Genomic DNA, 15,493 nt, shown 5'->3' on the forward strand with positions numbered 1-15,493 from the left:
GTTTTATACTACGGGTGAACTCACACAGCAAGAAAAACTAGGAAAAAAACATTTGCAGGCCAGGGCAAGAGAAAACATTACACAAAGGTTTAAGGTAGCTTATTATTTAGACCAAGATACCAGACACCAAGGCCATTAAAACAAAAATGGAAAATACCAAAATATTGTGCATACAGATGTGCTTGATTTTTCTATTATGCTACAGTCACACTAGGAAAAACAGTGACTGGAGACAGCAGCCCAATGAAAATATTTGCCACGGGCCCTGGTCTGTGACCACTCACAGTCTGCTGTCTTTCACCAGGTGACCTGCGCAGTCACATTGAGATTGAAAGTGGTTGTTCACAGGTGGAGAGTGTTGCACACTTTAAGAACCAGCTGGTTGTCACACAACTTGCAATTGTTTGCAAAGTGCAAAGAATTTCAATAAAATCCACAGTCCATCCCTGATTTTTTCTAGTTGCCATCAGTCTCGGTCCTATTTTTGCTCTAGTTTGACTGAGCTATTGATTAGTAAAAATATAAAGAAATTATTATTATTAATCTGCTTTTAGGAAGAGGAAGGTGACAAAATTAAAAGAAACAGCAGCACAGTAGCAGTGATGACTTTATTTCCAGTAGATCAACTTACTGCAGGCCTCGTTGTATGATTTCTTTATTTTGTTTTAAGCATTTAAAGTCAGAGGCAGAGAGCCCACATTTTTCCTTTTATAACCACCATTACAGGCCTTTGTGGGGGCGATTACAAATGTTCTATTTCTAACTACTGGACAAACAAAAATGTATTTCATGCTTGAATAAATGAAACTCTACTTAACAAAATTGGTTTAAAAATGCCTGTATTATAATTCTTGTCTTGGCTCAGAACAAAATCTCTGTGGAGGGTTGCCAAAAATTTCCTCCTCTCTTAGAGTATGTTTTCTTTTTTAAGCCAAATCAAGCTTAACAGCATCCCAGCTTGAAGTGGCTTTCTGATGTCACCAAAGAAAAAGTCAGAAAGACCAACCTGCACACAAAAAAAGCAGCTTCCTATTCTTCATAAGGCTACCAACTTAGTGAGGCTTATGATTCCCTGACAGGCCAGAAAGAGTCTCAGAAGAAAGGGAAACGTGTTCAAATCAAAGTGCAAAAGAGAGCAGGAAAGGGAAAATGAAAGTATAATTGTGGTTTGGTCTTTTTTGTATTTGCTTTTTTTTTAACCAAATAAACATCTTCAGAAAAACCGCTCCAGCGATGGAATTAAAACAAAACGATGACTCATACAAGAGTGTTTGAAATGCACAGGCAGAAGGTAAATGTTTGCGCGATGCATACAGCAATGTTTAGGTATACTGAGCACCGCACACATTAAACAGACTAGTTTCACAATCCCCCACAAACAACAAGCACTATCTATTATGCTCACTGCAGATTCAGCTAAGTAGGTATTTCTTAATTACACCTCACAGATAACTTCTCTTGTTATTGGGTTCAAACATCAAAAAGGAAAGATACCATCTGTAGACAGAAGCACAGCTTTAATCCACATTTTCTCTCTCCACACATACATGTACACAGGGAGAAAGAGATCAGCCTCTGCTAGCTTTTTCCTCACCTTGAAAATAAGATTAAAATGTTATCGGTTGTACCACCTGCACAGTGCTGCTCTGACTTCACAGATACAACACATCAAGCCTAATCCTGAGTGTAAGATATGTAACACACACAGGTCTGGGCACACAGATCAGCTAAAACGGTGCTTACAGACACTTGTTACCACGGATTGTTACTCTAATGGAGGGGTTTTCTTTGAGAGCACCTCTATATTACATTATTACATTAGAAGCAAGACAAGAGGATACGAAATCCTCAAAAAAAAAATAAAATCTCTGCCAAGGTCCTCGTTGCCACAATAAGTTTGGTGAAAGGATGACACCAAGTGTTCAATTAAGATACTGCAATATTGTTTAAAACCTTAATATCAGGGTTATTTTAAGGCTTTTTTTTTTAACTTAAACAGATACGATTAATGAATATTTAAATATGAATGTAGTCATCACTTATGATAAATCGTTTTTCAAAAGAAGCACTTTTCAAGACATTGGTAAAGAAGTCTTTGCATCTTGAAATATCAGATCATCGATCATTGTACAATTTTAAAACTAAGAAAGGATGCATCTACATTAAAACTGTTTCGTTACCGGAGGGAGGGTTCTTAGATCAAATGATTTGGGCCTATATTTATTAACAAGTTTTAAAGAACAACTTGGAACCATTTATTAACTTACTCTGCAGGCAGTAAACTCTTGTATTAAAAATTATCTGCTAAAAATTAATTAAATGGATGTTCTTCTTGATTATGGCAATCGCGACTTTTCTTACTTTATGATGTAATCAAGAGGGCAGCGCTGTTAACACATTCCCTCAACATGAAAGATCCCTGGTACAAGACTGGGAGGAGGCACAAATCCCCGAGAGCAGGCACAAATCCCTGGGAGGGTTGCATCAGGAAGAGCATCCAGCTTAAAACTCAGTGCCAAATCAAATATGTGGCTCCATCTGCTGCAGCAGCTCCTTACAAATAAGAGAGCAGTCATAAGCTTTTTCTTTATGATGTAATTTTCCTCATTAAAAACAAAATCTAAGCACTGATCAATAAACTTACATTTTTTAATGCAAAGTTGGCATAACGAGAGGTATAGCAAGAAAAGTTGCTGTTGCAGACATTAACTACTGCACCTTAACCAATTTTAGTGTCCTGTGGATATCTGTTTAAATTTGTAGTATTTTGCAAAGTATTTTTAGAGCTAGGCTTACCAGTTTGAATAAATGTTACAGCTGATAAATGTAGGCTCTGATCCATGGCTGACAAGTGCTTGTGTGCTCACAGGCACATTGCAGTTGACACAACACAATAATATGCATATTCACAGTCTTTTACTGACCAAATGTATCAACTGCCCTATCTTTGCACACGGTAAACGACACAACACATTCTTGTTTTTCATCCTTTAGTAACATTAAAACATTTTTATATGTTATTAGATTAACCTTTCTGGAATGCACAGTATTATTCAGGACAATCACTTTAAAAGATAAATATACAAAAAGAAGGCCTGCAAAGCCTCACACAGACTGTATTGCAACACAACATAGCTCTGTAGCATCTTAAAGAAATACACATATTTAAGTTGTCCTTTCATGATGTATGTTGGATCTCTATCAACATGCATCAAGGTGGATCCTCTGGTGGCGTTTGAGATTACATTTCTGGGTAAAGCGTTTGCCACAGGCCAAGCAGCAGTATGGTCTCTCTCCAGTGTGGACGCGACGGTGTGCTTTAAGGTTGCTCAGCTTGGTGAAACTCCGGCCACAGAGCGAACAGCAGAAAGGCCGCTCACCTGTGTGAGTCTGCAGGTGGGCCTTCAAGTTACTGGGGTGGGGGAAGCACTTCCCACACTGCCCACAGCGTAGGAGATGCCTTGGAGCGGCGTGAGACTGAGAGTCTGGATGGGTACCAGGACTGACGTGGTGAGAGTTTGCAGGATGGTGCTGGGACCTGTTGCTGACCCAGGAGTCTCCAGTTCGGTTAAGGGTTGATGTCTGTTTGTCACCCAGGTGAACTCGCTGGATTGAGGATACAGCAGGAGATGCTTTGGATGTGGAGGGAATTCTTTGAAGGTTATTTAAGTTTACAACTTGAGAGGGAGCTATAGACAGTGCCGCAGCGGTACTGTTCGAGAGAGTGTGAGACGGCTTTTTCATCGGTCGGTGGAGATGCTGTAAAGCGGCTTGCAATCTGAAACCTGAACCGGCTTTGGAATGTAGCTTCATAACCTCTTGCACAGCAGCTTTTTGAGAAATGTGGTTTAGTCTGTGTGCTTCTGAACTCACCTTGTGCTGCTTTACTGAACATGAAAAAGAGGACATACCTGAGTTTGTTATTTTCTTTTCTATATGCTCACCTTCCTCACATCCATCAGAATCAAGAATGACTTCCTTCTTGATAGTCAGGCCTAAAACATCACTGTTTTTTAGTCTTGCCTTAGGGGACCCTGAGGATGAAATTTTATCTCTGCCTGGGGTAACCTGAATGTCCGCTCTGACAGAATCAGACAGCTCATGTTCTCCTTTAGTTTTGACTGGATCACGTTCCGTTTCAGCTCCAAGTCTGGGATTCTGCAACAACTCAGCGCCTGTGACAGTCAAGCCAGCCCAACTGGTATCTATTTCCAAAGATGAAACACGCGGTCGATCTGTAGACGGGTGTTTTTCTTGCCTGTCTTCAGGAAAGCCATAACCCGAAGCTATCTGTGGGTCTTTCTTCATGACATTTCTCAATAATTCCTCACTGTTTTCTTCAGTCTGTTTGGGTTGTACCTGAACTGTTCCACTCTCGTTGTCTGATCCAGGTCCCTCTTCATCTAGAAAATAAGGATTTTTCTTTTAAATTAAGGAAATAAAAATTAATTAATTAAAAAATGCAACAATGTTATTGTTTCTTTCGGGCCTGAATCCCTTTTAGGTGCACTGAGGTAAAGTGGACAACAAAAATTCTATCTTCATTTTGGAGATAGGGACCAGTCACTTTAATGTCATCTGCTAAATTTGAAAAGCCATTTTATTCTAATTTACTTTACTGAATTTATTATACTAACGTGTTGTATTATATCCTACTATTTGCATTATATTCTATTGTACTTTATTAAGATTTTTACCTTATATTGGCTACTTTGTTTTATCATATTAGGCTTATTGAAGAAAAAAACCTAATCTTTTGTGTTCTAGGTTGTGTTTAATGTTTTGCATGGTGAAATAAAGGAATTTCCCAACTTTTCAGATGTTTAAAGTCTATTTGAACGTATATTAGCATGCACATCATTGTAGGTACCATTAATGCTGGAAAAACACCAACTGCAATCCAGGCGACACCTTTCTGAGAAAATGTCTTGCTTAATTCAACATTCTTCATGTAAAAGAGTCTGAATGTTAAAGTGGCCTACCTGCAACACAAACCTGTCATGTACTGGGGTGGGGAGTTTGAACAACAACAAAGGATGTGGAAATTGCCTAGTGGTCACTGTTTGTCTGGCAATTAATTTTCCCCAGGAGCCACAGAGATAACAAAAAAAAATTATATAAATTTATTAATGTTGAGCAGAACTGAGTTGAGGTTAACAAGTCAAGCTCTCCTAAAGCAAAGAATAAATTATAAAACAATGTGTCAACCATAACACCTGCTTGAGGGGATAGGGAGCTATATCACGGCACACGGTAGGGTCGAGAGGGAATGTGTTTGTGCAATAAATAATGCTTAATGTTCCTTTACTATGGACAGACTGAAAGAAAGATAAGATCCTAACAATACGTACCACTACAGTTCCACCCTCCCATATGCACAGAGGAGCAAGATGGCTGACTAACTTCTTCCTCCTTCGTAGCAACAGCTGATCTCACATCCTTTTCTTCTGCTGCCTGAAGACATACAGTGCATGAAATACTGTGAATATCTACTGGTTCCATTTCACCAATTTTTAGAGCCATTATCGATACTGTTGTTTTTTTATACAACATTACAGCTCTTATAGCACTTGAAATGTGTCCAGAAGCACCCAATAAAATGCAGATACATAAAGAAGATGATGATTATTTAATGTCAGTACAACATAACTTTGCTCTAGTAGTCATTTAATCTGGCTCACCTCTGGCTCCCTTTCAGGGCTCTGTGCAGCTGTAGCACTGTCTGCCTCTGGTAGCGACTCTGATGTGTCTTCTAGTCTGCAGCTTGCTGTCCATCTTTCAAAAGAGTCACTCTCTGTCTTCACACTAACTTGTTCTTTAAAAAAAAAAAAAAAAAAACAGAAACACAACAGTGTTTACAATATTTAGGGCATCCCATGACCTATATAAAATTCATTTTACATCTGTTTCTTCTTACCTTCCTGATGGTTTTTAGGCCTTTTTTCTGCAGTGTCAGTGGACAGTTCCACACCATGCCTTGCACAGTGCACGCCCCTTCCAGTCTTTCCTCCTTCTTTCCCTGCTTGATCCTTGAATTTGCTCTCAATCCACTGCAGCTGCATCCTCAGGGACTCTATCTCCTGGCTCCTGCGCTTCACCTCCACCAAAAACACATCTTCCACCAACCTGGTCACCTCAAACATGGCTGTCTTCACTACAGCCTCCATCACATCTGAAAGCTGGGTCTGAAAGGTGACTATGAGGGTGTCCAGGTCCGACATGGTGCACTCTATCAGCCTCCCTTGTCTTAGCTGTTACTCACGGGGCTTATGTGCTTTAGTGAATGAATGCAAAGGAGAATGACGTTTGATGTTTTATTAAATGGTGTATTGTGAAAATCCTGCTACATGTTGTAAGCTGAAGGCCATAACCGCAGAGTAATTTCTATTCAACAATACACCAATTTTCCGCTGTCGGTATTCCTCGTGAGGAGGGATAAGCTTTTATTAATAACATTATTAATGGTAAAAAGCAGCCTAACGCGATGTTTACTGATATGAGACGTCGATTTGAACTGTCAGCTAGCCAGCTAATATTTAGCTGTAGCATTCGTGTGATATCGTGTCCGGTACGAGTGCTACAGACACTTGTAAACGGGAGTGAAATCTTAATTGTCGAGATGTTTCACGCGTGGGTTTTTGCTTTCGATTGTAACAGCTGTTAAAGGAATTAAATTGCGTTGAACGGAGCTAGCTACTCATCACTCGCCTGTGGTCCTTGTTTTTGCTCGTGGCGTCACGCACAACGCAGTACGGTGGCCTCGACTGGAGACGAGTAAAAAACGAAACGCGTTTTACTAAAGTGAAACCATCAGGCTGCACCTGGCAGTCAGTTTTAACTTGCGATTTGCGGACATTTTTTTTTCATATTTTCTTTCCGGCCGACTGGACAGCGTTGTGAAGAAGATTGTAAATTTTGGACTTTTCATACTACATGAAAGTAATTAAGTATTAGATAATTAAATGACAGAAAATCTCCTATTTTTTTACTGTCTACTACAGAATTTATGGGCAGTTAGAACTAACAGAACTTATTCTTTTGCACATTATTTCTTTCTTTTACTAAAAAACTATTAGTTTTGTCGTAGTTTTTCTATCATGTAGAAAAACTAAGTTTTCTTCCACTTTTTTTTTTAATCTTGAGAATTAAATATGTAGCTAAACTTCTTTACACAAACAGAAGAGGCAGTGGTTTTTCCCACTTGCCTGCTTTAGGCCTTTCCCTGAGTCCAGACCTTAAATTAAATCTACTTCACTGAGTTTACAGTTCTGTCTCATATCCCCACAACAAACCTTTGAGCCTCAGAAAATTAACTTCCAGCATTCTTGTGAGGATAGTATGCACCAATTTTTACCACCACAAGGTGGTGGAAATGTCTTTAAGGAAAATGCTAGTGTACATAATACTAATAATAATATCACTTCTTTTAACAGCAAAATAAAAACATTAGGTAAACAAATGAAATCGTAACTATAAAATGAATCAAAGTAATTTGATTGTACTCTTTCTATTCCTTTAAAAAAATATTTAAATGTATCAGGCCCTAGATTTCATTAGGCAATAAACAGACAACATGACTTTTAAACTATAAAAACAGTGCCTCTGAATTTGTTTTGAGAACACAGGCTCCTAATAGACATGGGACCAAGACTATTCAGCTGCTGTCTAGATCACAGTGCTGTTTGGTGTGTGTGGTAGGGATGGTTACATTTACCATAAAAGATTCATCAGTTGTATGAATTCATATTTCATGAGCAAACAAAACTGACTGTTGAAGAAAAAAGCCCCTGTTAAAAAAGTATTATTCTGACATCTCTGCTTCTTTTTTGCGCTTCATGAAGGCAACAAATGTGTGTATTTTAAATATTGGGCAGAACATCTTCTTTGAGTCTGTATCTATCAGCTGTCAATTGTTTTATTTGTATGGCTCTTTATTATATACAAACATTTACAAAAAAATCTTATTTTGTCATAAAGGATTCTCTTTAGTAGCTAACTGGAATATGTTCACCCACACAGACCTGGACCAGTACGCCTCATCTGTACTGGATTACATCTCCAAAACCACAGACAGTGTCACCACCCAGAAACGGATCACCATGTACCCCAACCAGAAGCCTTGGATGAACCGGGATGTTCGTCTCCTCCTGAAGGCCCGCAACACCGCCTTAAGGTCAGGAGATGCACACGCCTACAGTACAGCCAGGGCTAATCTAAAGAAGGGCATCAAAAAAGCCAAACACCATTACAAAAAGAAGGTAGAAGAACACTTCTCCAACTCCAACCCCCGACGCATGTGGCAAGGACTCCAGACCATCACAGACTACAGGACCACCAAACCCTCCCCCGCATCCTCTGATGTCTCCTTCCTCAACGAGCTCAACAACTTTTATGCTCGTTTTGAGCGAGGGAACCCCACAACCACAACCAAAGCAGACGTGACGCCAGACCACCAACCTCTGACTCTCTCCCCCACCGATGTAGGAGCGGTGCTGAGCAGGATCAATGTCCACAAGGCTGCAGGTCCTGATGGCATCCCCGGGCGTGTTCTCAGAGCGTGTTCTGGGGAGCTTGCAGGAGTGCTGACAGACATATTCAACCTGTCCTTGGCCCACGCTGTGGTACCGGCCTGCTTCAAATCCACCTCCATCGTCCCGATACCCAAAAACTCCAACCCATCTTGCCTCAATGACTACTGCCCAGTAGCACTCACTCCCATCATCACTAAGTGCTTAGAGCAGCTGGTCCTAGCACACTTCAAATCCTGTCTCCCCCCCACCCTGGACCCCCACCAATTCGCATACCGCCAGAACAGGAGCACAGAGGATGCAGTCTCCATCGCATTGCACTCTGTCCTCGCACACCTGGACAACAACAACACCTACGCCAGAGTGCTGTTTATAGACTTCAGTTCAGCGTTCAATACAGTCCACCCCTCGCAACTCATCAGGAAACTGACAGACCTGGGCATCAGTTCCCTCATCTGCAAATGGTTACTGGACTTCCTGACCAACCGCCCCCAACATGTCCGGCTGGATAACCGCTGCTCATCTACCATCACAATGAACACCGGTGTACCACAAGGCTGTGTGATGAGCCCTTTCCTCTACTCCCTCTTCACCCACGACTGCAGACCTACTGATGGTTCCAACACCATCATTAAGTTTGCAGATGACACCACGGTGATTGGCCTTATCAGTGACAACGATGAGGCCGCCTACAGGGAGGAGGTGGATCGTCTGGCTGAGTGGTGCGACACAAACAACCTGCTGCTTAACACCGAGAAGACCAAGGAGCTCATCGTGGACTACAGGAGGAATGCTGACCCACATCCACCCATCCACATTAAGGGGACGGCTGTGGAGCGTGTGAGCAGCTTCAAGTTCCTGGGAGTCCACATCTCCGAGGATCTCACCTGGACGACCAACTGCTCCAAGGTTGTCAAGAAGGCTCACCAGCGCCTCTTCTTCTTGAGGACTCTGAGGAAGAACCACCTGTCCTCAGACATCCTGGTGAACTTCTATCGTTGCACCATCGAGAGCATCCTGACCAACTGTATAACAGTCTGGTACAGGAACTGCTCTGCCTCGGACCGGAAGGCGTTACAGAGGGTCGTGAAAACTGCCCAGCGCATCGCCGGAGCACCACTTCCTGCCATAAAAGACATCTACAGGAAGCGGTGTCTGAAAAGGGCTGGGAAAATCATCAGAGACCCCAGTCACCCATCACATGGACTCTTCACCCTCCTGCCCTCTGGGAGGCGCCACAGGAGCCTCCGGACTAAGACCACCAGGTACCGGAACAGCTTCTTCCCCACAGCTGTCAGACTCCTGAACTCTGCCTCCTGACATCTGACCCACGTTAACACATGGACTGAACATACACACACCCACAATGGACAACTGTACCCTCAAACACACAATAATAACATGGACTGAACCACCACTCACAACCACTAGCACTTTATATAGCCTCTGTAGAAACTATCTACATCCTCACTTATCTTAACTGCACTACTGTATAGCTCTGTGTAAATAATCATTCTGTACATTCGATCATTTTTAATCCTACAACTGTTTACAACTTGCATAGTTCCCATTTCTGTATAACTGTATATCTCAGATTTCTGTAAAGTTATTTATTTCATATTCTGTATAGTTTTTCATATTTATATCCTGTTCATAGCCTGTACATAGCTTGTACTCACTACAGCCTGTACATACTTATAATTATAGAATATTCACAACATACTTCATACCGTGTACATTATAACATACCATAATAGACCCATTTCTGTAATATACTCACATATCTATATTATTGCTAATATATATTGTAATATATCTATATCACTAAAGCACTTCTGGATGGATGCAAACTGCATTTCGTTGCCCTGTACCTGTGCATGTGCAATGACAATAAAGTTGAATTCTAATTCTAATTCTAATTCTAATTTAGACAAAAGTTAAAAAACACACACACACACAGTTGTTGCATCTTGTGTTTTTCCTGAGTCAACCTTTTCTCTTTACTCTTGTAAATCTAGAAGCTCTTATTGACTTTTCCAATCAATACCAGATCTTACAACATCAAATAAAGCATTTGAAGAAGCTGAGGTCAGACTTATGCTAGGCTCAGTCTACAAACTACAGATGTTTATATAATTTCTTGCTCCACACAGATGGTGAATTGACCAAGAAACACAACAAAGTACACAGATATCCATCCATCTCTTCGACTTAGCCTTTCCTGGGTCGAGCGGGGGGGCCCTATCCCAGCTGTCTAAAGGCAAGAGGCAGGGTACACCCTGGACAGGTCGCAGGGCTAGCACATAGACCAGTGGTTCTCAAAGTGTGTGGCAGGTGGGGCACAAGTTACCTGGCAGAAAAGTTATGTGGAACTAATGATTAACATCGGGATCACTTTCATGGCGGTACAAAGAAATTCGCAGCAGTTACATAAATAATATGCGCATCCGCTGAAAAGCTGCAGCCGTTTGTGTAAGTTGATAGTCGCAATAAAGAAGTGTACTGAAAACTGCGAATATGTGGTCAGGTCAAACCCAGAATTGGGGCAAAAAAAGACCTGACCGCGTTTGCACTTTTCAGTACACTTCTTTATTGTGGCTGTCAACTTACACATGCAGCTGCAGCTTTTCAGCTACAGCCTACACACATCAACAACAACAGGACCTAGTTCAAGCCGGCGAGACGTGATTGGGGATGCCGCTCAGGTGCGTCCGCCTCCCCCACAGACCATGCCCCACCACAGCTCTGCAGTCAAAAACAGGCTCACTGCAACCACTAAGTGAATAGTACTAAACTCACACTAAATTATATATACCCTTCATTTCTGTTCACAAGTTTCTGGATTTGTTTGTTTTTTTAATAAAAAGTGTTTTAAGACTAAGACTGAACTGTATTTTTCCATGTTTGGCAATGTTCAAATTCTGTTTAACTGGTTGCTTTTTTGAAGAAGTGTTGCAGAGTAATGAAGTAGTGTAGTGACAAAAGTTACAAATAGTTGTTTGAAATGAAAGTTGTTTGTTTAAAGCAAAAATAACTGAAGGATTCATTGTGCAGCTAGGCTTTTCTTTCTTTCTTGTGTTTAGAGGGGGCGTGTCATGTGGGGAATGATGTAAAATGTTTGAGAACCACTGACATAGACAGCCATTCTGACTCACATTCACGCCATGGGCAATTTAAAGTTTCCAATTAACCTATCTCCACTATCTGCATGCCTTTGGACTATGGAAGGAAGCTAGAGTAGAACCCACGCAAACACATGCAAACTCCACACAGAAAGACCCCTGCTGATGGTGGAATTGAACTAAGTACCTTCTTGGTGGGAGGCAACAGTGAAAATCAAAACATTACTCCATTACTACCTGGGTGACGTCATTAGGAAGTATGTGCCAAGAACTAACTTCAGGAAACAAGAATATAAACAGACGATGGCATCTAAAGCCAGTTTTATTTTCAATCAGCTGAGTAATCACAAAGATATTGTTGGTCAAGTTCTTCAGTTATACTCCAAGGCAGTATATTTTTAATGAGTATAAAATATGCAGCAGTAACTGATTACAAATGAGACTTGTTTAACTGAATGTGATAGACCTTATCTATCCATCACAGGCTCATTAATATAAATATTCACTTAAACCTTCAGATAGCACAAATAATATTAAATAATTTGATACTTCTTCTCCCAAGGAATTATAGATCTGTCATGTGCTTGCGTTGATGGGATTTCAGATGATCCAGGCGTTTGAAGCTGAGACCGCAAACAGTGCAGCAGTATGGTCTTTCCCCTGTGTGGGTACGCTGGTGAACCTTCAATATGTCTGCTCTTGTGAAGCTCTTGTCACACATGGTGCACCGATGAGGTTTTTCCTGTGTGTGAATTCTCTGGTGCAACTTAAGATTCCATAGACGGCTGAACTTATTCCCACATACTGTGCAGCAATATGGCTTGTCCCCTACTTGACCACATTTGTGTGCCTTTAGGTCAGAAAATGAAGGAAAACCTTTACCACAATGGCTGCAGAGGTGAACCCCTTGCCCTAAATGAGTCCTTTGGTGGACTTTAAGGTTACAAGCTTGAGTAAAGGTCTTTCCACACTGGTTGCAGGAGTATGGGGGCACTTGTCCAGTGCCTTTGTGTGTGTGTTTGTGAGCCTTGAGGGAAGCAGAATCCGGAAAGGACATGGAGCACTGGTTACAAGTGTATCTCCTTGCTCCTCTCACTGTTGCCTGAGGTTGCATCTGTTGTCCCACGTTTAAGGTATCGCTGTACGTATCTGAAGGCTCATACATATCCTCAGTGCTGTCTAGAGAAGGGCCAATACGAATACCCTGGCCGCGGAAGCTGAATCTACTACCTGAATCACTGGACACTTGTTCAGGGTACAAGACATTTGTGTCCTGCAGATACCCCTCCTCATTAATTAGTAAACAGCTGAACTCTCCACTTACATCAATGTTAGTCCTAGAGGGGGAACCTGAGGGTGAACCTTCCTGATCCTTTCTATTCCGCTGAGTGCCTGTTTGGTAAGTTTGATGATCAGCTCCTTCTGGTGTTACCACATCCTCATCATAATGGCCCACATAACTCAGATCTTTGCCCAGGTGCGATGGTGAATGTATCCCATCAAAATTACCCATGTCTATCATTCCAGTGTCTCCATATCCAGACTTGTCAATGCCATCTAAGTCTTCCATGCCGTACCTGTTTGGGAACAGAGGTTCAGTCGGTTCACCCGAGTGTCCATCATTGTTTGATTCTGCTCTCTGCTCAAATCCAGTTTCCCAATTTACTTGGCACTTTGGGATCTTTTGGTCATTAAAACATTTACTGGGTCCTGGAAGAGCTGACACATCTGCTTCTGAAACACGAGTAGTGAGAAAAAGTTAAAATAGCCTCACTGCATTCAATATACACCATACATTGTGTTGTCTCTATTTGTACAGCACTTGAAAAATTAACGAGAAATTAATTTGTTAAATTTTCTGCATGTACTTGCACAGAGACTTACCATCTAAGCTGATGTGCCACCCTTGCGACTCATCATTTTCTGGTTGGATCTGAAGAGCTTCTTCCTTGAACAGTCCAGTGCCTTGAATACCTGATGACTGGGGAAAAAAAGTGGAAAGGCAACATTAATCCATCAGGTTTTACCTTAGTTGCCTTAAGTAGAACCCTAACTTTGGCAAGCAGATCTAACGTAATGCTTAAGGGTTTTTCAAACAAAAAATAATTAAAATACTTAAAAATATTACATGGATGCTGTGTAATGTGCACAGTCAGTTCCCATACCCCCACAATTTTTAACAATATAAATGATTCAATTTTCATGGTGCATGGCTCACCAAGAGAACATTAGTGAACATGTCTCCCCCTCACCCCCCCCCAAAAAAATAAATAAATAAATAAATAAATAAAAATCACATTTCGTCAGTTTACCCATACCACAAATGTTTCCTTGGTTTATCACACTCCCTGCAGTGGCTCTATACCCCATAATATGAGACTAAGTGGCTTAAACACACATTTTATACACTTTTGTTTTGTAAATTTATAAAGCTGTATAATGTAATAAAACTATCATACCTGCGTTGCTTTTGTGGCACTTTGGCGCTCTATTTTTTCCTCTCCTTCCTTCTCATGGCTCAGTGTACATCCATCAGCTCCCTGGGAACTATTTATTTCTTCATGAAGCACAATCTCCTGTTTCAGGCTTTTCTCTGAAAATAATAGAATTTCAAAGATTTAGAAAACAAAATAAGGCAAAGGTCAGTTGACTTATATAATGTCAAGAAGATTGCCTCTGAGCTCTAGCAATCTTCTTTAAGCAGCAAAAAAGGAAACAATTTTTGGTGATTAGTAAAAATCATAATTAACAGTGGGTGATCAGAATCTCTTTATTTTCCCCAGTATGTTTAACTTAGGGTTACAAATCCAAAAGCCAAAAGGAGAAATATGTGAATATGTGGCTATGAACATAGTCAAAAGAAACATGATTATGTTTCTCTTAAAACCCACAAGAAATAGAATTATAGATTTCTTCTTTGGGGGAAGAGATGTAGCAGTATATTACAAAGTTGTACAGACAAAGTTCAAAGTATTTTAAATTAACTTTTTTCCGCATTCTGGTGCTTGATTTGAACTTAAGCACGTTGTCTTGACCATGTCTGCATGCCTAAATGCATGGAGTTGCTGCTATGTGATTGGCTCTATATTATTTGTGTTAATGAACAGCTGAACTGGAGTAACTAATGAAGCAGCCAGAAAGTGTTTATTCATTTGTGATCAAATTCTCCAACCTGGCTTCATAAGTACTAGTTACACAAGTAAGATATGCAGAAGTCAGGCACCACAGTGTGAGTAATGCAGATTAAAGAATATGTAATGCAAGTTTATGCACTGGAAGTACCTTTATTTCCAGGCAAAATTTTAAAACAACCACAAAGTGTTTAAAATGTATTCTGTGTATGCTGCATTTATACAGCTGTGGCCTGAGGTAGTGTAGTCCAACCCCAAATACTTAAATAATCACATTTCTTAAAATATTTGCAATATTTATACACCTAGTTTTGTTTGTAATGGAATTGTTAATGTAATGTTAATTCTAATGAAAGGTTAACTCTTCATTAGCCTTAAGAAAATAAATACAGGTAAAACATGGACGACTAACCCTAGAAAGACCCACCTGAGGTTCTGGGTTGGTTCTCACTGGATATCCCGACTTTTCCACAGTCAATGCATCTCCCTCTCCAGTCTCCCTCTCGTTCTTTGCGACGAGTCTCCGACCACTTCAGTCGTCTCTTTAAGGACTCAACCTGCTCCCGGCACCGCGTTACCTCTTCCAAAAAACTGTCCTCCACCAACCGGGTGATCTCATACATAGCAGCCTTGAACACCGTCTCCATGACGCCAGAAAGCTGTGACTGAAACGTTAGTATAGTCTCCGCCATTATAACTGCGCTGTGGCTTA

The 15,493-nt window shown here is 40.8% G+C and overlaps 2 protein-coding genes across 2 annotated transcripts; both read right to left on the reverse strand.

The window, feature by feature from the left end:
- Window positions 1–589: 589 nt before the first annotated feature.
- On the reverse strand, window positions 590–7,121 carry LOC146708426 (uncharacterized). The gene is made up of 4 exons (XM_085460303.1): window positions 5,918–7,121; window positions 5,682–5,815; window positions 5,352–5,454; window positions 590–4,403 (listed from the first exon to the last, which is right to left on the reverse strand). The coding sequence occupies exons 1-4, from the start codon at window positions 6,219–6,221 to the stop codon at window positions 3,202–3,204; spliced, it is 1,743 nt and encodes a 580-aa protein (XP_085316429.1). The 5' UTR covers window positions 6,222–7,121; the 3' UTR covers window positions 590–3,201.
- A 4,820-nt stretch (window positions 7,122–11,941) lies between these two features.
- On the reverse strand, window positions 11,942–15,473 carry LOC146708427 (uncharacterized). Its single transcript, XM_085460307.1, has 4 exons — window positions 15,209–15,473; window positions 14,110–14,243; window positions 13,535–13,631; window positions 11,942–13,384 (listed from the first exon to the last, which is right to left on the reverse strand). Exons 1-4 carry the CDS (start codon window positions 15,471–15,473, stop codon window positions 12,216–12,218), a joined length of 1,665 nt encoding a protein of 554 aa, XP_085316433.1. The 3' UTR covers window positions 11,942–12,215.
- Window positions 15,474–15,493: the final 20 nt, after the last annotated feature.

The sequence above is a fragment of the Copadichromis virginalis genome, linkage group LG6, assembly GCF_057382275.1.
Source record: "Copadichromis virginalis isolate Kocher_CV1m ecotype Utaka linkage group LG6, C_Virginalis_male_GT1.1, whole genome shotgun sequence".
Lineage (NCBI taxonomy): Eukaryota > Metazoa > Chordata > Actinopteri > Cichliformes > Cichlidae > Copadichromis > Copadichromis virginalis.

Excerpts from the sequence above, each read along its gene's own strand:
- LOC146708427 (XM_085460307.1), bottom strand. The coding sequence starts at position 15,473 with ATGGCGGAGACTATACTAACGTTTCAGTCACAGCTTTCTGGCGTCATG. Across the intron at positions 14,244-15,208 it reads GAACCAACCCAGAACCTCAG|AGAAAAGCCTGAAACAGGAG; the intron begins GTGGGTCTTTCT and ends TATTATTTTCAG. Across the intron at positions 13,632-14,109 it reads GTGCCACAAAAGCAACGCAG|TCATCAGGTATTCAAGGCAC; the intron begins GTATGATAGTTT and ends TTTTTTCCCCAG.
- LOC146708426 (XM_085460303.1), bottom strand. The coding sequence starts at position 6,221 with ATGTCGGACCTGGACACCCTCATAGTCACCTTTCAGACCCAGCTTTCA. Across the intron at positions 5,816-5,917 it reads GCCTAAAAACCATCAGGAAG|AACAAGTTAGTGTGAAGACA; the intron begins GTAAGAAGAAAC and ends TTTTTTTTAAAG. Across the intron at positions 4,404-5,351 it reads GGGAGGGTGGAACTGTAGTG|ATGAAGAGGGACCTGGATCA; the intron begins GTACGTATTGTT and ends CTTATTTTCTAG.